Source organism: Protopterus annectens, chromosome 3.part0 (assembly GCF_019279795.1).
Source record: "Protopterus annectens isolate FY-2018-M chromosome 3.part0, PAN1.0, whole genome shotgun sequence".
In the NCBI taxonomy this organism is placed as follows: domain Eukaryota; kingdom Metazoa; phylum Chordata; order Ceratodontiformes; family Protopteridae; genus Protopterus; species Protopterus annectens.
This window is the reverse complement of record NC_056731.1, coordinates 1,387,844,213-1,387,869,928: the sequence shown is the minus strand read 5'-3', so window position 1 is coordinate 1,387,869,928 and position 25,716 is coordinate 1,387,844,213. Positions and strand designations below refer to the sequence as shown.

Genomic DNA, 25,716 nt, shown 5'->3' with positions numbered 1-25,716 from the left:
AATATTACATGCTACACATTGTGCCAGGTTTACTTATTCATGCCAGCCAGTAACTGACTATTGTGGACTGTATATATGTTTCACAGCCACTAGCACTTCCATCACCCACTTGATATGGGACTGCATAACTCTGGGTTGCCAGCACCTTTTCAAACAGTACTGTTTGTATAATGCAAGGGTATAACAACATTTCAGACTCTGTGACACAGGCACACTCTGGGTTTTAGACCTTTATTAATGACATTACACACTTTTCCACAGGCTCACTCCTTTATTTGTTTTAACGGTGTATATGGCAAATATGTTCAGGACATATTATACCTTTATTAATAGATTAGAACAATCTTTTTTCAGGCTCACTCACTTATGTTATATGACAGTGCCTGCAGAGATATTATTCCAGACATATGTTACCTTTCTTAATGGGTTACTACATTCTTTTTCTGCCTCTCTGACATTTTTATCTGACAGTACATGCAGAGGACTTATTCAGGCAATTTTATGGCTGTTTTATTGGACTACAACACTTTCTTTCATGCTCTCTACCATATTTTATATAACAATACATGTAGAATAATCACTAACCTGCCTGGTGGCGCAGCCTTAGCAGCCTATCAGCATAGGCTTGCTGATTCATAGCACGGTCACCTGCAGCTGTAAAGTAAATGAAGGGATATTGAGATATACCTATCCATTATACATACTCCATTATCAATTCTTACATACTGCATTCCATGGCTACATACTCAGTTGTGGGGCATCCTGCATCCCACGGGCCTCCTGTATCCACTGGTTCAGGCGGTCCTGCTTTCGTCTCTTCAGGTCTGCATGGTGGTGATGGACCAACTCACCAATCCAAAGAATGCCTGTGGCACTGGTAAGGTCACGAGCTAACCGGTTCCAAGCCTCTGCCTTGTACTCCGCCCCTCTGAACTGTCTTGTCTCATCACTGTGGACAAGGAGCCAAACCATGTATTTAGACTCCTCGATGTCCCAACGTTGCCTCAGAAGCATGTTCCCTCTCTGACACCAGACATTCTAACTGCAGATGTGAGCTACAATCAGTTATGGTGTGTATGCCCACCTGTGGGGCTTAAATATGCCGCATTTCCCACACTTTTTTGTGATTGGCTATTTTGTAAAATTCTCAGCTGACTGCAGACCTGCTTAGTAATGGTTATACTATCATTCGTAAGTATATGAATGTTAACAGTGTATGTTCTGTACTTTGCTTCTGATGCACAGAGTCCTGGGTTCAAGACTTGTCATTCTTTTATTTTAATACTGTCTAAACAGGCTAGGGGGTGTTGCTGCATTTAAGCAACTTAGCTCTACGTTGCTCCCCGTGCCATACGGTGCCCAGGTTGGCGCAGCGCACACGTCTGCGCAAACACATTGCATGGGGTAAAGCACTATTAAACTATGGGCACCTCTGTTTAGCTGGGTAAAGCGCTATTAAACTATGGGCACCTCTGTTTAGCAGGGTAAAGCATTGCTTAATGGCAGGCTATTATATATCTGGATCCTTTAAAAATATATATTTTGTTCACTGATACATTGTCCATTTCACTGCTTTTAATAATATTTTCATCATATATATGTCTGGTATTATTTCAAATACTGCTTTAAAACATAAATAAGAAGGGGAGTGGTGGTATTCGAACTGTGAATGCCTCCTCTTTGTGCATACGCTCTACCATTATGCTATCGCAATTTGGTGTGATTTGCATAAACATTCTTTCTTATGCTCTTCCATGTCGGAATTGCTAACTATAGCTAAGCAATGGGCACACCCAAGCACACACGTGCAAATACGGGCAGCTATATCATGGATTTAAAAAAGAAAAAAATATTTAACTTTTTATAACTGTGATGGGGGTTTACAGTGTCAGGGAGTGTGGTGTTGGGTGCAAGTACATTTGAGCAAACTCGCTGTTGTGTGTTGACATTTTGCTTTTACTACACTTGCAGGGGCGTGGACATTTAGACTGCTCGGCAGTCGGACACGCCCCCTGCTTTCATACTCGGTCCGTGTAAGAGTTATGGTTGAGTCAGCGTGCCCTCATGAATATTCATGGCACGCTGACATCATACCGTTCAACTGCAGCCTCCGAGTAAGACTTATTAAGTCTTACACGGAGGATTTGTGAATCCGGGGGAAAGACTAAATGGATGAAAAAGTGGACTTACATATACTAAGTCTTAGATGGCCATTTCCTGGTGTATTCCCTTTTCTCTGAGGTATGGAGATCTCATAGTTGATATATACAAGTTCAGGGGTGGGAGCCTTGCTCTTTCATCAGAGGATGCAAGGTGGACTTGCCCCCTGCAAAGAAAAGAAGTTTAAAGGAGAAGAGCGATGTTAAAGATTCTCTCTTCTGCATGTCTAGTCTTTAATCAGTTTGTCGGCACTCAGCATTTCAGGCCCTGACATTTTAACAGAGAGACAATTATTTTAAATAAACTCTATTAAAATTCATGGAGGGCACATAGCTAAAAGTAATATAAGGTGGTGTACTGTTATTCAGGTCATGATGGTGAGAAAATCCTGATATCCATATGTGCTGGTACATTACAGAAGGATAACTTTTGTGTTCCATTAGTCAAAAGAGACTGAATTAAGTATACATATAAGTCTGTGTGCATCTGTGGGATACTTTTTAAACTTCTTACTAGTTAAACCCTGTTCCACTGGTTAGATAATATACATAGATTTAAACAAACATGTTGGCTAAGTTCTGGTTTGGAATTCTGAGAAGTTAAGTTTGGAGATATGTCAGGAATCATAACTAGTCTTACTGATACAAAGGTTACAGGCTATATAAAACTCTGCTTTAATGAGTTAACCTAGCTTTGGTTTTGCATTTTTAATATTGTATGCCTCTGTCACAATATCAATGCTGTATAAAGTATATTATGCGAGTTACTTTGAAATGTAATTTGAAATAGATACTTGTAGCCAGTAGCATTCTGAATTTTTTTAAAAAAAATATTGCTGTGTGTGAGTTTCAAGATGCTTCCTCTCCCTTTCACAATTACAGCCATATCATACCACCAGACATTTTGCATCTGAAATCCATTGTACTATTTATTACTGTTATAATGTTTATGCTTTATTTCCACTCTTATTTCATCGACTTGATTATGTGTGCCTTTTTGTGTTATAATTTTCAGTCACTTTCATCAGTGGAGTCTCACCATACATGTACCCCCCTCCATCCCAGATGCCTTCTCATGCACAGTTAAGGCCTGTCCTACCTGTAAGTAAGGAATTGGTATTTTGTATAATACTAATCCTTCTAAACAGACAGAATAATAACTAACTTGTTAACATTGTTAATCTCAGCATGTTTACGCTACTAACAGCAGCAGACCATTTCATGACTAATGTCTCGGCATGCTAATTAAGGGGTCTGTACCCATCAAACAAAGGGGTTGTCTCCTGCTTTCTAATACCAGTGATTTGTTAGGAAATCTCTGTTTTTTCATATATGCTAAATCATTGGGTCTGCAATAACATGTTCACTGGAATTGTCTTACAATGATAGATGTGTTTTTGGAGTACTTCAAGATAGCATTTGACTGCAAATGTCAGTGCCTGATAACAATATATGAATACTTTTCCAAAAGGAAATTTAATACATTTGTATATACCACACTATACATAATGCAGATGATAAGTAGTCTGCTAAATGAAATGAATAAATGCAAATACACGCAAATAAAATAAACAACTTTGTCAATCTCCTCTCTGGTCCAGCTGGTGAATCTGGGAATCTTGAGGCAATATTACAACTGCCGCATGTACACAGACAACCCTCTCCTCCTCCCAGCAAATTCCAACACATGTGAGAGATGCAACCATATAGCCAAACTGGAGGCTAAGCTCTCTCAACTCAGTACTGGCGTAACCAGTATGGAGGAGAAGGAAACCACACTCACTACAATTCCAGTCTCACATAGACCTACCACGACAGCAAACCAAACACATAAACACACAAAAACATACCCGGAGGCTCTAAATAAAAATCTTCCTCAGCAGCAGAGACATCCAAAGCAGACACACAAGCAACTGCTACCCCAAAACAAAACATGTGCAACACATAGCTCACAAAGCCAGTGTGCTGAACAGTTACAGCCCTTAAGGCTAAACAACACACCTGATACACTTGTAATAGGTGACTCTATCGTCAGGCACACTGACGTCCCACTCACCAGGCTGAACAAGGAGAAGGTCATGGTGAGCTGCCTGTCGGGCGCTAGGATCCGCCATATAACACAAGCACACAGGTCACTCCAAGGCAAGTACAAATATGACTCAGTCATTGTCCATGCTGGCGTGAATGACCTGAGACGTACCTCCCTGGACTACATGAAAAGAGACATAGAGGAGCTCCCTGAGCATGTAGCCCAGGCTGGTATGACCCTGACCTTGAGTAGCATCTTACCCTCACCAAGAATGATGCCACAATATGAAGACAAGATGATGAATTTCAACAATTGGCTTAAGTATTGGTGTCATTCAAAGGGGATCCAATGCCTGTCAGCCTGGGATGACATGCTCGACAAGCCACGATGCTTCGCTAGGGACAGCTTGCACCTGTCACCCCTGGGCTTTTGGATAATGGCAAAGGCTCTTGCCACCCCCATAGTGCCTTTTTAGGCAAGGCTCAAAAGACAAACCCACCTCCATAGGTATCACAAGGGATAAGAAACTAAGAGTAATGCTACTCAACGCCAGAAGTCTAAACCTCAAGATGCATGCACTCGAAACTCTCCTTAGCATGGAGAACATCGATATCTGTGCAGTAACAGAAACCTGGTTCAAGGCCCCCGAGAGCACCCCAGCACTGCCAGGTTATACCTCATACCATGCTTTTCAGCCCCAAAACTTGGACCCAACCACAAAAGGAGGGGGCGTATCGATATTCATCAAAGATACCCACACCTCCAGGTTGGTGGCACAGCACGAAGCATCAGAGACTATCCATGTGCAACTAACAGTGGGTAAAACTGCCTTCCAGTTTATAGCCTCTTACAGACCACCCTCCTAAACCCAGGAACCCCACTCGGCCTTCCTGAGGACATTGGAAAATATGAAGGTCTCTCCAAACACCATTATATTGGGTGACTTCAACTACCCAAACATAGACTGGGAGCATTACTCTAGCTCCAACACCCTAGCCCAAAGGTTCCTAGAATTTATAAACTCAAATGCTATGGAACAACTTGTTACCACTCCCACAAGAGGGGAAAACATACTGGACCTGATCATCACCAACATGGGGACTCTATGCTTCAGACCAGAAGTGTATCCCTCACTGGTAAGATCAGACCATAAACTAATCTCACTGGATATTCACATCCTGACCCCACCCCCTGCCCAGAAAACCACAGTGAAAAACTTCTCTAAAGCAAATTTCGCACTCCTCAAAACCGAGGTGGAATCCATCAAAGCCCCCAGGCCTGTGGAAAATACGGCCCAGACCACAGAATCCTTTATAAACGCATTTTATGAATACCTTCAGGAATGCATGGATCATGCAATCCCAAATAAAACCAAGACCCAATCACCCAAAGGCAGACGTCCTGTCTGGTGGACCCCAGCCATAAACAAACTATACAATAGAAGGAGGAAGCTACTACATGATAGAGCAAAATCCCCAAAAGGGACGGCATTTCTGATCAGTATTAGCAAAAAACTACGGGCACTCATAAAATCATCTAAGGCCAGCTTCAAGAGAAAAATTGCACAGGACACTAAGGATAATCACAAGGCTTTCTTTAGTTATGTTAGGAACCTGGGTGGGAATTCCCAGATATGCTCAGAATTAGTCCAAAATGACAAAAAATACACCGAACCCACAGACATTGCCAACATCCTAGCTGACAGGCTCAGTGCAAACTTCTCCCCCCCCCCCCCAAAGGGCAAATATCTATCCCAGCAGAGTGCTGCCCCCCTGACATCTCAGATGCTCAGGTAAGAGCCGCCCTCTCCAAAGCAAAAAACACAGCATCAATGGGACCAGACGGTGTCCCAGGCTGCATCCTACATGAACTCCAAGAAGAGCTAAACCCAAACATAAAACTACTGCTCAATCTCAGCCTTACTACAGGATATGTACCCAAAGAGTGGCGTACAGCAACAGTGGTCCCTCTCCACAAAGGTGGTGCCTCAACGGATCCTGGAATCTATCGCCCCATAAGCCTGACTAGCTTGGTCTGCAAAGCTATGGAAAGGATCATCATGGACCTCATAAATAAAGATATTGGGGACCTACAGACACAGGATCCTACCCAGTTCGGCTTTGTTAAGGGCAGATCCTGCCTCTTAAACCTGGTCGATTTCTTTGAAACAGTCATCAAGGCCATTGACGAGGGGAAGGTGGTCCACACAGCCTACATGGACCTCGCAAAAGCCTTCGATACAATACCCCACTTGGGCATTATAGATAAACTCACCAGCTTAAATATAAACCCCTATGTCACTAGAGGGGTTGCAAACTGGCTCAAGGACAGAACCCACATGGTTAGAATTGCTGGAGCCATGTCAGACTCCAAACCAGTTACAAGTGGCTTCCCACAAGGCTCAGTCCTGGGACCTCTCTTGTTCGGTATATATTTCTCGGAGGTACAGGCCAACACGGAAGGAATGTGGCTGACCAAGTTCGCAGATGACTGTAAACTGGGCGCCATAATCGATTCTCCAGCCGATGCAAGCATCCTTCAAAAGGGCCTCATAGAAACAGACAACTGGTGCCAGAGCCATGGCCTCAAGCTAAATGTCAAAAAGTGTATAGTCATCCCCTTTGGCAAAAACAAAGTGCCCACAAATTACCACATAGGTGGTAATCCATTAAGTACAGAAGAAGTAATTAGGGACCTGGGGACCCAAGCTGATAGCAATCTCTCATTTGACAACCATGTGGCCAAAGTGGTTAGAAAAACATTTTATATAGCCCACCTAATCATGAAGGGATTCACATCTAGATCAGGGGAGGTCATCGTGCCTCTTTACTCATCCCTCATCAGGCCCATAATTGAGTACAATGCCCCTTTTGGGATGTACCTTACCAGACACCTGCAGCAACTGGAAAGACCCCAAAAGTACCTCACCAAGAGGATCAAAGGGCTCAAACAGATACCATATGCTGCCCGGTTAAAGAAACTCCAGCTCTACCCAGTGGCATACCGCCTGCTCAGAGGCGATCTGTGCCTGACGTATAAAGCCATGTCCAACCCAGAATTAATGGACATGCTGCACCTCAGAAAATCCAAATCCCATCGAGCTACGTGCTCGAGAGACTTGAACCTCAGCATTGAAATAAATAAGACATGCTGGAGGGACAGACTCATAACCCAGAGGCTCCCTTCACTCTGGAATAAAATCCCAGTCCAGGTTAGGCAGAGTCTCTCATTGACTCTCTTCAAGAGGAATCTTGATGAGTGGATGGGAGATCATAGGTTTACCCCGGGTATCACTTCTGTGTCACTGTTTGACAGAGGCACAGTATACTAACCTCGAAAAAGGGCATAGCAAAATTAATTTAAAATGGGTGTCGAAAGCCAAACACACTCTGGCTAGGCTTATAAATGGCCTAGGGCAGATAGCCTAGTATGAATCTATGAACCTATGAACCTATAAATAAATAAATAAAATCCCAGAAGAATGCAATCTGTCATATCATAATATTCACCATATTTGCTGGTCTGCATTTTATGTTATACAACCAGAAATCATATAATTTCTGTCTGGGGTTTAATGGATTGGCATTCTGGTTTTACCACACATAAACTCTCACGCGCGCACACACACACACACACACACACACACACACACACACACACACACACACACACACACACACACACACACACACACACACACACACACACACACACACACACACACACACACACACACACACACACACACACACACACACACACACACACACACACACACACACACACACACACTATGTGAACCAAGGGTATCTGTAAAAAGTTAATGGACACTAATTATGATCTTCAGATCAATGACAATTTATGTGTAAGTAGAGAGAACATACACTAATTTCAAGATTTCTCTCTCTTGGAGTATTTTTAGAATCACACATTTTCAAAATCTTGAGACTCATCATTGGGTTTTACATTTCTGTTAAGGAGCTGGGGGTCAACTACAGAACATGTTAGACTTACTCTGCATCACTTTATTAAATCTGAAAAAAATAAAAATAGCCATTTGTTCAATTTATGCTGGTGAAAAGTTAATATGTGTAGTAGTGACGTTGCTTGAAGAGGAAAACTGAACTATTTACCCATTTACCCACTTTGCATGGTCCTTAAGATTGTCATTGTATTGTTCCTCAGGGCAATACACTAGTATGTGTTAAAGGCATCTCTTGATAGTGTGCTATACATTTTGTACACCTTAACTTGCATTAATCATATACTGCCATAACCTGCTGTCTTGTCTTTATTCTGACTAAAATGATGGAAGGCACCGTTTTCAGGAAAAATAAATTGTAAGGAATCTCTGTGGCAGGGCTAGCCACCCAGCGCTATAAACTTTGGCTCTAAAGGATTGTAACTGTTGAAGTGACACCCAGACCCTATGTGCAAGAATGAGAAAAAAAGGATTATGGATGGATGGATAGATGGATGGATGGATGGGTGGATGGATGGGTGGATGGATGGATGGATGTTTGTCATTCCTCTCCAAATAATGTACAATATTAAGTTTACCGTTTACATAAGATCAGTCAAAATCTGGAAGGTAGCAAGATACAACAAAACATAAAGCACAGTGTAACTGTTACTTATATGCCACAATATGTATAATACATATTGTATTGTATTGTATTTAAGCAATAATCGATGACGTGGTGTAGTATATTGAAGATTTACCCACAGCTGGCATGGTTTAATCATGAGGGTGAAGCCCGAGTGATTAAATAAAGCCAACTTTGGGTAAATTTCAATATACCACAACCACAGAGTTGGTTATTGCTATTATACAATGACATTATTTAAGAAAAAAAATACTTACTTTTCTTAAATAATGTCTTTGTATAACAGCGCATTACTGTTGTTCTGCCGGTTGTGGTATACTGCTTCCTTGTGTTGATGTACTGCGCATGCATATGGGACTTGCATTCCTACACCCAGTACAATGCTTTGAAACGGAAGCAACAGAGAAAAGAAAATCTCTGTTGCTCCGTTTTTTTTTTCTTTTTTTTTTTGTTTATTAAAAAAAAAGGTTTTGGACACTTTATACCAATGGAAAAACGTCCGGGCAACCAGACCTTTTTCCGTTGGTAGTTTTTGGGATTTACAACGGGCACGCTGGCCAATCAGCATACACATTTTGGAATATTAATGGGGGGGTCATTTTATAATATACATTATTGTATACTGTATAATTCCAATAGTGGAATAGAATATCACGTTTTGTGAGTGACATAGCATATCTGATGATTGTGCTCATTTTCGGTGATTAAGGCATCATTATAAGGCGATGTTTTTGTTATGCCAAACAATGAAAGCCAAGGTGTTTGTCACTTGTACAAACACTTGCAATATATGTTCTTAATATTAAACCATAATAAGCAGTAATTTTTCACTACCACCAAAAATGGTGTGATAGGTTCCCACATGCAAAACTAGATAATTTAATAAAATTTAATGTTAAGTGATTTTGTCCCTTCACAATCACAGTACTTTGTCAGAACATATAATAACACTTTGACTCTATCCCAGTTTATACAAATAGTACAAGTCACATGACCATTCAAACTTTCTTAAATTAACAAAATAATCCAGAACTGAACAAAATATTATAATAAAAACAAGGGTAAATAATTAAAACTGCCAATATAGAATGTTATATTGTTAAAATTGAAAATATTACTCAAATATTAATGTCTCACTGCTCTAGGGTTCAATACATTTGAAATGGAGATGCTGTCATTTAATCCATTGACACACCCTGCATCTAGTTTGAGTTGCCAAATTAATTCCCTATATTCAATTTTTATTTCCCAGGGTCCACCCCCTTATGTCTTTAACAACATATTCCAAAACGAAAACTAAAAAGTGCAAGACTTATATGTTTAGATAACACATTAGTTTCAACACAATGAATAATATCATGAGTAATATACACATGCTCGTACATTCTTTTTTTCTTTTTCAAAGTTCATTCTGTTTTACTGATGCAAGGTGAGGGGCACATTTTATAACAAGCAATATAAATAACTCCTTTACTTTATTTAAATATTTGATAGCATTTAAAATTACAATGTGAAGTTGTTAAATCTCGCTGTTTATTCTCACTGATGGGTTCAGAGCCAATCCTTGGCTCTGACATGGCCAATAGCAAAGCTCAAGGTTTTCCAGTAGCTCGAGACCAAGCCCCTTATCCCACAATGCACTGCTGGAATTACCTCAGATCTAGTTTGCCATGGCAAGAGAGATCTCAGTGATCCAGTCAGCTCAGACCATATTTTGCTTAAATCACAAGTTTAAAAATTTCTTTCTCCTTCTTTTTGATATATATATTATTCTCTATTTAGTGTGTGTGTGTTTCTTGTTAAAATACTATAGTTATAAGTAGGTTAGATTGTAGTAGATAGTGCCCTGTGTTGGCTTAGTTTCTCAGAGTGTTGGGCCTTTTGTTAGCCCTATTTAGATTTAACAAATTGCTTCTTGTTATTAGTATTTTTTTTAGTGTGGGCCTAGTTAGCCCTGTATTTAACCTCTACAGGTTAATTTTGTGGTGTGCTTGTTTCAAACTTTGAACATGTCGGATGAGAGGGAAAAGTCTCATGCCAAATCGGGGTTTAAGAAATGTCCAGATTGTGGACAGAAAATGTCCATCACTGATGGGCATGTCCAATGTGTTTACTGTCTGGGGGCTAAACACCTCCAAGACTCTTGCAGTATTTGCCACTCTTTTTCCTCTAGGGTACTCTAAAACTTATGGATAGGGGGTTGCTGACGCATACTTTCTCTGAGACGTTGGGTAGCCAGGAAGGTGCTAGCACTTCTTCAAAATCATCTAAATCTTCAGGAGATTCTAAAGTTACTAAGAAGGCAAAAAGATTAGAGGGTACAGGCTCATCAGTTCCACAGTCCTCGGAACCGAGTGTCCCTTTGGTTCAGAGCCAGCTCCCAGTCTTGGAGCCAGTCTCTGAGGTTCCCTCATCTCCTCTGCTCCAGTCAGCACCTTCGGTACATTTCTCAAAGTCTTCGGTCAGCCTCTCAGATATGGATATGGATCGGCTAATGCAGAAGCTTCGACGGGCACCAAGACTTGCTAAATTGTTGTCGGCCCTGACCATTTCATCGGGGCCAAAGACCATTGAACCGGACTTGACTACTCCTCTTCTGAGCCGTACTGGACTCTCGGAGCCGAAGGAGCCCAAACCGATAGTCGTCGAACCTATGGAACCGAGACCCGCACCGGTGTTATCGGTTCCATCTACTCGGACATCCTTGGTGCCTACTGAGGATGCTAGGAGCCAACACTCTCCTGCCGGGTCCAGGGAGGATAGTCAGACTGATTTGTCAGTGCCGACGCTTCCTCTTGGGGCTTCAGCTCGGATGAGCTCCGCTCCTACCTCAGGCTCGGAGCCCATAGTTTTGGTGTGGGAGGATCTGAAGGTCCCTCTGGATCTGTCTACCCCTTCTCGTCGGAGCCATGGTGCTTTTGATGCCATGAGGAGAGTCCTGTCTCCTAAGACATTGTTGGCATCAGTTTGGGCTTCCTTCTCCCCTCAAGCACCTGTGTCCGCTTCTATGTCTACCGGTCCCCCTAAGCGTAGAGACCCTGAGCCTCAAGTAGCCCCACAGGGCACCCCCTGTTCTTCTGAGACCTCCCCAGATCTCCCCACTGAGGAGGTACCCAGGAAGAGACTGTGCAAGAGGAGGCACTTGGACTCCCCACAGTAGTCTTTGACATCCGACACTGACTTGGATGAGTCAGAAGGGTCCCCTTGATCCCCCTCTGAGGATATCTCCTTTGCAGAGATATTAAAGATCCTGAGTCAGAGGGGTGCTTGGCAATCCAAAACCCCTACTGAGGACAGGTCAGTGCTCTTGAAGGCTTTTGGGTCTCAACCTTCCACTTCTTGGGTGTCTCCGCCTTACGATGAGCTCATGGAGCTGATCTATCGTAAGGCGTGGGAGTCACTGGAGGCCATGGAACCTGTCCCTCGGAAGCCAAATAAGTTCATCTCTGTCCCAGTGGACAAAGCCTTTTTGAACAAAGGAGTGCCTGTTGATGCCATGGTGGTAGCTGCAGCCACTAAAATGGAAGTGTCTGAAACATCCGCATCTATCCATCCTCCTAACAGAGATTCTAGGATCATGGATAGATATGGGAAACGCATGTTTAGTTCAGTGACTTTTTCTCTCCGATCGCTGAATTATTTAACCCATTTCATGAGACTACAAAGAGATCTCCTGAAAAAGCTAGGAGATACTCTCCAGGGTACAGTAGCTGCAGGGGTTGCCGACAAAGTCACCACACAGCTCGCTACCCTAAACTCGGTTGTGAACTCGTCGATGCGTCTCATATCTTATGCAGCTGATGGTTCGAGTAGAGCTGCTAGTTCAGGCATTGCTCTGCGGAGACAAGCCTGGATGCATCTCTATTCCTTTGCGGAGCCCTTTAAGTCTTCCTTTATCAACACCCCATTTGATGGCTCATCACTCTTTGGGCCTAAAATAAAGGAAACTTTAACCAGGTGTGAGCCAGAAGGCAAGACCCTATCTGCCGTTGGAGTCCATTTTTCTACCCCTTCTTGGCCCTATCCCAAGGGCCCTAAGGGCAGAAAAATGTGGTTCTGAAAAGCACAGGGAGCCTTTCAGGACACACATGGGGAAACCCCCTCTAGAGGCAGAGGAGGGGGTTATAATGGAAGGCGCCACCCGTGAAGCAGAAGGGGTCTGCAGCAACAGGGTGACAGAGGCCAATTCTCTGGTCAGCCCTACCAGCGCTCTGGAAAGGAGGCCCTGCTGTCCATCTCTGGAGGCAGTTGGCAGTTGCTTATCTTTGTACCCAGAAGCCTGGCCAAACATAACATCAGATACATGGGTACAAAGCATCATTTCCAGAGGATATTTCATACCGTTCTCTTCCCCTCCCACTCCTGTAAACAGAATCCCAGATGTTCCACCCAGTCTCAGGGAACAAGCAATCGTAGAGGTCCAAAAATTGCTAGAAAAAAAGAGTCATCCAACCAGTCCCAGCAGAACAAGTTGGATTCGGAACTTACTCAAGATTCTTTTTGGTACCAAAGAAAACAGGGGACTGGAGACCTATCTTGGACCTCAGCAGACTCAACCAATTTGTAAAGAAAGAGAAGTTCCGAATGGTCACGCTTCAGTCCATTCTTCCCTTTCTAGGGAAAGGCGATTGGATGTGCTCCATAGATCTCAAGGATGTGTACTATCACATAAAGATGAACAGACGCTCCAGGGATCACCTGCATTTCCGGCTGGGAGCCAATCATTACCAGTTTTGAGCCCTGCCCTTTGGTCTCACTACAACCCCCAGAGTGTTCACCGAATGTATGACAGTAGTCACGACTCACCTGAGGCGTCTAGGATTCCAGGTGTTTCCATACCTAGACGATTGGCTCCTCACTGCCACCACCAGGCATCAATTGACTCAGGCAACACAATATACTCTGACACTCTGCCATCAATTAGGCATTACAATCAACTTCGAAAAGTCTGCCTTATCGCCATCACAGCATACCGTTTTTATAGGAGCAGAGTTAGATACCTCAACCACCACTCTACGTCTTCCAATTGAAAGAGTCTCACTTCTTCACCAACACGTACACTCACTAGAGTCAAAGAACAAAGTTACAGCAGCAGAGGTCTTGAAGGTGCTAGGTTTGATGGTGGCAGCAATCCTGGTTGTACCACTCACAAGGATGCATATGCGAATCCTTCAATGGCTCCTCTTCGCTCAGTGGTCTTAGCAAAAGCTATCAATGCATCATATGATTCTCATCACAGATTCTTGCAAGAGAGACCTTCGGTGGTGGTTGATGTCTCTTCATGTCACAATCGGAAGACCCTTTGTTCTCTCCCCCCCCAGTAGCCACTATGACTACGGATGCTTCCCTGATATGGTGGGAGGGGCATTTTCAGGGAAAGACTGCCCAAGTCACATCTGCATATCAATGTTCTGGAGTTGAGAGCGGTACTTCTGGCATTGCAGTACTTTCAGGACTCTCTTGATCTAGGGACAATTGCAATTCAGACGGACAACATGTCAGTGGTCTGGTACTTGAACAAACAAGGTGGAACCAAGTCTTACCCCCTTTGTCGAGAAGCCCTCAGGGTATGGCACTGGGCTGTATCATCCCACCATTTTCTGATGGCAACGCACATCCCGGGGAAATCCAACGTGATAGCTGACAAGCTGAGCAGGGCAATACTGTTGCCTCACGAGTGGTCTCTCAACCAACGAGTTGTGGATTTGATTTTCCTCAAATGGGGCCAGCCTTGCTGCAACCTCTTTGTCAGTCACATCAATACCAAATGCAGAAGCTACTTTGCCCTAATACCACCTCCAGGACATTCCCCTAGAGATGCACTCGTACACAATTGGCCTCCGGGTCTCCTATATGCATTCCCACCTATTCCATTGATACCCAAGGTTTTACAGAAAGCAAAATCACTGGAAAGGACAGTTATCCTCATAGCCCCCTACTGGCTTCAACAGATTTGATTCCCCTTCCTTCACCATCATCTGCTGGAGGATCCATGGATCCTGGACCCAGTTCCGGACCTTCTGACACACCCGTCAGGGGACCTTCATCCTTCCCTGCAGTCCCTAAAGCTGACTGCTTGGCTAATCCACTTCCCCTAATTGCCAGGCTTCATTCACTCTCAGATGATACAAGACAAATCCTTTTGTCTTCTCACAAGCCATCCACCAGGAAACTATACCGCAGTAAGTGGAACAGGTTCTCAATTTGGATCAATATACAGACAATTGACCCATTCCATGCTCCTCTATCATCCATTTTAGAATTTTTGACAAAAATTTTTAAGGAAGGAGCAGCAGCTGCCACAGTTTGAGTCCAGTTAGCCGCCATATCAAATTGTCACCTTGGATTCGATGGGTTGAATGTTATGGGCCATAAGTTATCTAAGGCTTTTCTTAAAAGTGCTTTTCACATGAGACCTTCTGTCAAAATCCCTTATTCTCCCTGGAATTTGAATTTTATGCTGTCTCAAATAACCCCCCCCTTCAAACCATCATTATCTTGTGATCTCAAATATTTGTCCTGGAAGACTATATTTCTAGTAGCCATTACTTCTGCCCGCAGAGTGTCAGAACTTCAAGCATTATCTATCAGACCTCTTTACATGATTTTCCATGCTGATAGAGTATCTCTCAGAACAAACCCCTCCTTTTTGCCTGAAGTCTGTTCTGAATCCAATATCAATCAGGTCATTGAGTTGCCAGTCTTTTTTCCCAACCAGTCTAACAAATTGGAGTACATGCTGCACAAACTTGATGTACACAGACAGCTCAGATTTTATCTTGATAGAACTAAGGATATTAGAAGATCAGATAAACTTTTCGTATCCTTTTCTGTGGCCAGAAAAGGTAATCCAGTGGCTAAAACAACCCTATCTAAATGGTTATCAGATTGTATATCCTTTGTTTATGCGAATGCAAACATGCCATTGACACAAAAACCTAAGGCTCATTCTGCCAGAGCCATTTCTACATCTTCTGCCCTTCAAGCTAAATTGCCCCTTGACAATATTTGTGCTGCAGCCACTTGGTCTAAGCCTCATACCTTTATCACGCATTACAAAGTAGATAAGGCTTCCAGGGACAGGTCTTCCTTTGGTTCCACGGTACTGAAAAATGCACTTCCATGAGCCACCCAAGATTGAGGGTGCTAGGGACGCTACCCATCAGTGGAAATAAATGGTGAGATTTAACAACTTTACATAAAGAAGTTATGTACTCACCATAATGTTCCATGTGAGTTGTTTATTTTGCCTTTATTCTCACGTCTCTCCCTCCTTCCCCCTCCTGGCTGACAGTTGGCTTAGAGGCTAGTACCATCCTGGTTATTCAATACTTCTTCTTCCCCTTTGGGAAGTGCTTCCTTGTAGAAAAAGAAAAAAAGGTATATATACTTGCAGCAAACAAGATCTGAGGTAATTCCAGCAGTGCATTGTGGGATAAGGGGCTTGGTCTCAAGCTACTGGCAAACCTTGAGCTTTGCTATCGGCTCCGAACCCATCAGTGAGAATAAAGGCAAGATAAACAACTCACATGGAATGTTATGGTGACTACATAACTTCTTTTTATACCCCTCAAGGTAAATCTGAACCATCTTCAATATGCATTAGCATTGGTTATATGTCCCTTTAATGGGTCTATCACTCTTCATATCAGTTGGTTTTTTGTGTTTTTTCAAAATTTCCTACATGTTCCTACTTCTTTTATGTACAACAATAGTTTTTCCCTAAACTATTTTAAATACTTCAGGGAAATAATATATTTCCCAGTGTTTTACATTAATTTCCCCATTATCTCCATTGTGTCTTGATTATATATCAGGGTTAGTGCTCTTTCACAATTCTCCTCATTGTTGCTATGAAAAAGTGTAAAATCAGGTCCTTTTCCCAAAACAGGGTTATATTTACTCTCTCAACCTTTGATAATCTCACTACTGACTTTTAATAACAATCACTATGATAACCGCTTTCTAAAAATGTTCCTGTAAGAAAATCATATTCATAAAAACAATTATTACAATCTGATATCATACATGCCACCCTTATAAATTGTCTTTTAACTATATTTTTCATATGATGATAGGGATGGCTGTTAGAATACTAGAAACAGGAAATATTAAAAGTTACCTGACTTAAAAATCTTTTAGTCATGTCCATTACAGTTCTGACATCAAAGTAATGAAACTCATCTGTGAAACATGTTATGTAAATTTTGAAAATGATGCTGACCATTGAATATATTCAGAAACTCATATAATTTTTTTCCAAAGTGTCATTCCAGAATATTCAAATGTCATCCAAAAACAGTATATATAAACTCCAACAATTAGAAAATGGGGAGTTAAAAGAATAATGTTTCATCCATATCCAGAGGACCATGTTGGAATAAATCAAGGCACACCCTGTCTCCATGGCAACTCCTTAGACCTGTTTAAAAACATCACCTTAAAAAAATAAAAAGTCATTCTAATCCTTTAAAATGAAATATAACAAAAACATATAAATTATGTTAATGGTAAAAATCAAATCTACATCATATAAATCTGGAGTGACATACCTTAGGAATCCCATGAATTTCTAAGAAGGTATCTATTAAAATGCAAAAAAAGTTTGAAGTTCTTAACTATAAATATAGCCAAAGGATGTGTCTTTGATCCATCTGCTGACACTATCAGTCACTATTCAGTCTGTGAATAGATTTCTGAGTTTTTGGAATATCAGAAATCACTGGGATGATTGATTGTTTAGCCTTAAGATTTATATCCATTTTAAATAATTTAATGTGCTTAAATTCAATAGTTGGTCCACTTCAGTTTAATTTCAAACTTAAGTGTTTACTCATCATGTACTATAATTTATTTTATTTATTTACATGAGCAGCCTGAACTAACTTGTTTGCTTTCAACTGTAACCAGTTATAACAAAATAAAATAAGAGACCACATGGAATACAGAAACACAAAACACATTCGTTAACAAGCTAAATGTAACAATAACAAAAGAAAAAAATAGATAAGAATAAACAATACTGAACAAAAACAAATAAAAAATATACTTTATCAGACCTGCCCATAAACCATCACAGCTGCGATACCCATGTGCATTGGAAGCAGTCATGTGAAATTGCTAGAACAATAGTTTGATAGATACAAATCATATCTAATGTCTCTTAGTCACATATACTGCACATGAACTGTTTGCTTAATAAATGTTTTATATTTGGAATTTAATATCATGTATAATGTCCCCACAGAAGAAATAATTTTTTTATCTTTGTTTAATGTCATTATAGAACAATTACTTTTCTGTATCTAGATGTCTTAAAAACTTTTTATGTAACGTATCTTTGTAAAAAAAAATGTTTTTGTCATGAGTACCTTAAATGTATCTGATGGACCTTTTCTCTGCTGGCCTCTGCTGAAAATGGACTTTGTCCAGTTTAATTTCCTGGCAAACAAAGGCAAATTAATAAATAATGTTAAAATAATAACTACATACTTAGCAGACTGTTGATCTTTGAGGCCCTTTAGAAGCCTAGCCCTGGATTCCTATAAAGTTTTTAGCCCTTGCAATTTAAGCATTAATAACCCAGAGGAGGGCAGAACATTTATGTGTTCCCCTACACATAAGGGACAACATGCTAAACCTGGGATGAATTTGTGTCAGTTCATCCATTTGTCCAGATTATGTTGGAACAGAGTAAGGGAAGTACTTTGCTTTATGTGGAGAGTAAAAACTATTCCAAAGAATTTGTAGTCTCCATGATACATACCTTTCTGTCTAACCTGTTCTGTTTATGCTGCACAATAGAATACGATCTTTTGACTTGGTGTTTATTTCACCACTGGACTTGTAGATGTGCAGTAAATCAGAAAGGATAGGGTCTTCTGAGACTCTGTACATGAGGAACAGATCACCAGTTAGTAGCCTCTTAAGACATTGAAAAGAGCGAAAAGGCTTTGAGATGGTTACTGTAGCTTTTATGATTTAAGCCCATGATTTTCTTTGTCAAAAAGCATTGTGGTAATTCAAGTTGTGTCAATTGCTTGGAAAATTACATATCAAAGGGGGCATTATAGTCAATGATAAACCTAATAAGTGCTGAATACTGTAGAATGATCATTAGTCTGGACCTAGATGCCTTACCCTTACAAATAAGTTAGCCTAGTACTAATCTATGAGCAATCTATGAATTTCTTACAATAGTGGATAAATGGTAACTGAAGGCCAGTTTGTTGTCCACATAGGTTTCCAGGCCTGTAACTACCGAATCAGCTTTCAGGGGTATGTTGTCATTGTGATACCTACAGGGAATGCCATGCTTGCAAAAGGAGCCTATTATACATTTTTGGTATTTAGTTTTAGTCCATAGTTATCACATAAGCTATTTGTTTGAGAAAGACCCACTTGGGGCATCTTGGTGTCCTCTGTAGTGTTTATGATGGCACCAAGATTAGAGTAATCTGCAAACTTGATTAGCCACAAACTCTTTATATTAGCTTTGACATCCAAGATATCAGTGCCAAAAAGGAATGTCCCAAAGAGTGAACCATGGGGTATACTACTATGGGTAGGGGTGAATTTAGAGTTAAATTTATCTGCTAGTAATTGGCTCTGAGTATGTGATATAATTTACAGTTAGTTATGTGCAGTGCTGAGCATTGTTTCTGAGATTTCTAACATAGTTAAAGAAGGCTTTATGGTTGTCTTGCCTGGGTGGCTATTTTTATCTCATATCTAACTTTGGTTGATTTAATTAGGGACAGGTGTCCCTTGTTAAGTTTAACAAGGGCATTTTGATATTTGGATATTTATATTTACTATTGTGTGCAATGAGTTTTTTTTTCCTTTTATTGTAGAGCCAGTTTATATTTGGGTTTCACCACAGTGGTTTATTTTTTAATTTGGCTTTGTATTTGCTGCAAATGAGAACAGATGCAGCCATGCATCCATATGTGCATAGAATTTGGCAGTAAAGCATTCTGCATACACAGTGGGGTCATCAGGTTGGAGCAGGATGTTGAATTAAACCAGGTTATCACTTGTTTTTTTGTTTATTAGCTTTCTCATAATCTCTGAATACTGAGGTATCTAGGATGCTTCCAGCTTCAGTCTTATGGTACATGTGATGGATTTATGGTCTGATTCAGCAGGAGAGGAAGTCACAACTGGTGGGGAACAGAGCTGTCCACATTGATGAGGACCAAGTCCATAATTTTGTCTCCCCTAGTTGGGATGCAGACTAACTGGTCCAGAGAGTTTATACTTATGAAGTCCAGAAATCTCTAGGCATACATTTTAGATATATAAGGCTCTCAGTTGATGGATGGTAGTTGAAGCTCCTTAGGAGAATGGTAACTGGCCTAATGCTTAGGGACTCCATACTTGTCAGTTAGGACATATGGACCAAGCAGGGGCATAGAAGGAGTCCTATAATTAGCTATAGTTAGCTATGATGTGATAAGGGGACTTTATTAATGGTAAATTGGACATGGAAGAATTCCAAGTCATTATCTTGTCCAGAAAGCCCGGAGGTGAAATTTTGTTCTACAGATATAGAGACACTGCAGCTATTAGTTCCTTCATCAGTTGTCCTGAATGTGGTAGAAGTTGAAACCCTGCACTGATAGTGTGCTCTCAATGGTCTTGAACCAGGTCTTCATGAAGATGCATATATTAATGCATTCCAGGATAGGAAGTGCATGTTGAGAGGGAAGTTTCTTGTTGAGGCCCATAGTTTTCAGCTGCACTGCCTTACATTAATGCAGTAGCTGCCTTAAAATTGAGCAAATGTGCAGCATTTCTGGTAATAACTAGAAATTATACATTTCTGGGACACAGATCAATAAGGCATTAATGCAGCACTCCAATGATAGCTGAGAAAGGAGAAGAGTGAATGGTTGTGTTAAGAAATGTGGGGGCTGAGAATGACAAGACTGAGTGTATAAAACAGGCAGCAAGAAGGCATTATGACCATACAATATATATATATATATATATATATATATATATATATATATATATATATATATATATATATATATATACACGGAGGAAGACCACAGCTCAGGCTTTTGGCTATTTACCTTAATGCACAGGTGCTGTTCAGTGTGACTTAGACCCTCTGAGTGTGCTAGAAAACTCAGCAGTGTCTATTGAGAGCTCATACTCCAATTCACAAAAATGTATCCCCTTTTGTTTTATGTAAAATGGAGTCAGGAATTAGAGGACATACCCCCCATACACACACACACACACACACACACACACACACACACACACACACACACACACACACACACACACATCAGGCAGCTATCAGTCTGTTTACTGCAAACAAAATGTCAGTTTGAAATGAGAAAGAAAGGAGGGGTCAAGTCCTAGGTCAATATGTTTAAACTGTTTTGTATCCAGGTGATTTCCAAAGAGATGACTGAAAATCTGTTGGAAAGTACTGTGGCTAAGCCTTCTCTATAGCTGTTCTTTTATTTCAGTTAATGATAAAGTCGCCCTTAGATTACTAGTGATGAATTCAGGATAGGCCAATGAAAAGCTTGATACATATCCTTGTTGAGGTGTTTTTGATCCATATATATTTGTACTTTATTCCAATGTGCTAGCTTTGTTTCCAAATATTACATAATTGTAATCCTAATTTCTCTTAGCCTTTCTTTAAATCTATCATCCCCTTACTTGTTAATACATTGAATCTACTCATTACTTTTAAATAACATTGAATATTTTCTAGTCTCTTCCTCCATTTCATAGGAAATGCAACTATCTATTCTTTTAGAAATTGTCACCATGTCATACTTGATTTAAAACCATCTTCAAGTATAGCTTGTGCTTTTAAAGTACTTTGAATCCCATTCAGACTTCCCAGACAGTTTGCTTTTTATTAACTTTCTATGCATCCCAGACAATTTGCTTTTTATTAACTTTCTAGGCATTCCCTTATTTTCCTCATCTTTCTTATGCCTTCACCACTTATCTGTATAATCAAATAAGCATGATACATATAAGCTTTCTACTTCATTTGTTTGGATTCACCTTTACACTTGTTAAATACATTTTGTTAATTTATAATCTTTCCCCTGCTTCCACATACATACCTAAAACAGAACCCTTTCTTTTTAATGATATTCTTTAAACTGTTACGTCTGTTACCAAAACTGAATTAATACACACTCTTCTTAACTTTGACCTACTGTCAGCTTTGTCAGTGTTAACATTTCTACCACAAATAATAATCCTGGATATCAATTACACTTTCCAATGAAACCATTATTTTAGGAGATATCAGTACAAACTGGGAAAACCTATTATTAGATTTCAATGCAAATAACATAAATCTCTATGGCTTCTTACAACTTGTAATAACCCAACTAGATATAATAAAAATCTTACACATGACTCCATATTAGACTGGATCCTGGTCTCTGATCTAAGTAAATTTCCCATAGCTGGCTCTCTCCCTGTACCTTAAGTGACTATCTACCAGCATATACATATAAGAAAACCTCCCACATCTCCAAAGAACAAAATGGCCTCCAATCTAACTAAAAGTAACCATGCCTCTTTTGTAAATGTACTAACATCTATAAGCTGGTCTGCACTACTAACACTACTTCCTGATGATGCAGTAAATCACTTTGATACTATATTTCTAAACATCCTTCACAGCTTTGATCCCCTTCTCATAAAAAAAAAATGAAAACAACCATGCTCCATAGTTAACAAGCCAACTAAATAATTAATGTTGTGTAGGAATAAGGAAAGAATGGTTAAACAATAATCCCACTAATAACCTGCAAAACGTTAGGCATTTCTGCAATCAGGTAAAAAAAGCAAGTCACAAAAGACAAAAAAAAACTTTTACACCAACCTTCAAAATGCTTACAAAAATAACTCCAAATAATTTTGGTCAAACATAAACTCACTACTTATCCTGGAACCAAAACAAACTTAACCCACATCCAGACAAATCCCCTTTTCAAGCTGCCACTATTTTTAATGCATATTTCATTAATAGCATAGAAACCTAACCTTTCTAAAACCCATTCCACACATTCTATTAAATCAATAATCTCAAAGCACCATTAACAAAACACTCCCCTTCTAAACGCATCTTCTACTTCACCTCTGTCTTCTCCCCCATCCCCTAACATATCACTCAACATCCTAACACAGGTACTCCAAAATTCTCTATACAGCCAGTCTCCATAACTCTTATCAAACAACTATTAAATAAGCTCAAACCCATCTCAACCTCATTAGATTACCTTCCCACTAAATGCCTCAAACTAGTTGCAGATGCTATAGCCTATGTAGTCAGCATTCTCATTAATCAGTCCATCACTGAATCATATGTCCCAAACTGTGGAAAAATTCTTTCATCATTCCATTGCATAAAGGAATTGAATCCATTGGGGTAACTAATTGTGAACCCATTGCCATCCTGGCCAAAATACTAGAGAAATGCATCCATCAACAACACCTTAAGTACCTTCTCCAAAATGCAATTCTACCCTCTAGTCAGCATGGCTTCAGGCTAGCCCACAGAACTACAAATGCCCTACTTTCCTTCATTAACACTGTAAACAATGTTATAGACTCTGGCAAATTTGTTTCCTTTGATACTGTCTCCGTTGCAAACATCTACATCCACTTTTTAACCTTGGTCTCTCTTCTTCTTCAATCAGTTTTTTTTCAGTTACCTATCAAACAGGCAACAATCAGTAAAATGGCAAAGCTCCTTTTCACCTTACCTACCAACCATCTCTGGTGTCCCCCAAGGCTCTAAACTTGTCTCCTTCCTTTTTAACATCTTTATCAGTGTCATCCCCACAGCCTCCTGTCATAACTCTTTAATTCCATATGCAGATGATATGACTATTATCTGCTCCTCACACAGCCTGTCCCACCTTCAACATATAACCCAAGAAGCCTTCTCCACTCTGGAAGCATAGTTAAATGACTCCCAACTACTACTCAAGCCAAAAGAAACTAAACTCCTTCTCCACACCTCAAAATCCTGTCACAATTATAAATCTAATTTTAAAATCCAACCACAAAACAACTCAGTAATTGAAGTTGTTTCAGCCACCAAACTTCTAGGTGTGATAACTGATGACAATTTAAAATGTGATCTCCACATCCAGGACAATATATAAAAATGCATCAAAAGCATGGCATGCTTTATAAATGCATACCTATCTAACTACATACCTACCAGACTCACACTAGCCAATAGCTACCATTTGCCTTCACTCCTATATGGAGCTCCTATTCTCACCAGTCTCCAAATATCACTTAAGTCTACACTTGAATCCTCCTACAATAAAATATGCAAGTTTGCAACTAGATCCACATATTACACCCATCACTGCATTACTGTACAATGTTTTAAATGGCTTGAGCTACCTCAGCATCTAATTTATCTACAATTTCTAACTTCCCAAATTATAATCTACAAACCCACTACCTGCACAGTGTTACATCCTATTCATTAATCCTATACTCCTACAAAATCATTACAATCAGAAGATAAACAGCTTCTCACACTGCATAAACCTAAAAAGTCTCTGTTAAAACCTATGCTCATTTTCAGTAGCAAATGCTTGGCTCAGCCATACTACTAGTATCAGACTTAACCCTAAACATCATGTCTTCAAACATGCCTTAAAATAATTTCTAAATAAGGCATGGATTTGCTCATGCTCTAAACTGGGTTAAAACTATCATCTTACACACCCCACACTCCCTTCTTATCTTTTATTTTCTCCTGATAAACTAAATCTCAACAAATCTTCAAATACATAACTAAAATTCATTACTTTTTCCCTTTCTTCATTTTCTCCCCCTTTCCTACTCTCTGATCATACATTCAGTCTCTCTTTTCATTACTCCCAAGTACTGTAGTTTTTCTCTCTGACCAGCCTATTAACTGATTTCTAAACTGTAACTCATATACATTTCTCCTTCTCTTAAATACCTAGTATATAGTTTATTTTCTTCATATGCTTCTCCTTCTGTTACTGAATAAAGCTTGAACACCTTTGTCTTGAAAATGTCTTATAGTTAAACTGCTAATGCAATGCTATTTTTTTCTTTTTTACATAAGTAATATAATAATCCTAACTAAAACTATATAACAATGTATGATTATATCTAATATATGTAGCTATACTGCACTTTGTTTGCATTTTGAATTTTTTTGGTACCTTATTGTACTTTGATTATATGTTGATTTTTTTTCTAATTTATCTGGAATTAAGATGTATTGGATTTATAACTATATATCTGGATCTTTTCTCCTGGGCCTCCACTGAAAATGGGAACCCTAGAAATGGTCTTCCCCGGTAGACAAATGTCAATAAATAAATAATATGTTTTTTTTTACATAATACATTTAAGTAATTTTCTTTGCTTTATTCTTAAAACATTCTTTACCTAGAGCTATACAGTTATCACCCTATAGTGTGCACCCTTTTTTGTGTATCGACCACAAGTGTTCTCCTTTCATATCTTATTCCCTATAATGTCTCTTCCTTTTGGTAAAATAGTCACAATTGAAACTACTTTTTCCTATACCAAAACTATTGTAATTTCTTCCATTCTCCCAAAACTACTTTTAAACATATTAATGTGTAATTCTTGCAAAAATATATTTCCACTAATGTTTTAAATCTGGCAAAATCATTTGTAATTTCCTTTCATCACCTAGTCCTAATACATTTATTATCATTATATGGACCTTTCTCTTTTTTGCACCACATTTCCTTCTAGGTCTAGCATTCAATACCTTTCAGCCTCTTGTACCCTCCTTTTTTACATACATGCTACTTCCAGTTAACAGTTTTCTTCTTATGAGGCACTACAAACACTTTATTTCCTGTTTTTCTTCTTCACCCTTTTGTTCATTATT

At 39.8% G+C, this 25,716-nt stretch overlaps 1 protein-coding gene across 1 annotated transcript in view; it reads left to right on the top strand.

Annotated features, from left to right (window-relative positions):
• Window positions 1–25,716, top strand: part of NKAIN3 (sodium/potassium transporting ATPase interacting 3) — a 2,685,286-nt gene that overhangs the window by 2,460,933 nt on the left and 198,637 nt on the right. The window contains exon 5 of the mRNA XM_044065469.1: window positions 3,175–3,260. Coding sequence (XP_043921404.1) covers window positions 3,175–3,260 — 86 coding nt within the window. The remainder of the gene's footprint in view (window positions 1–3,174; window positions 3,261–25,716) is intronic.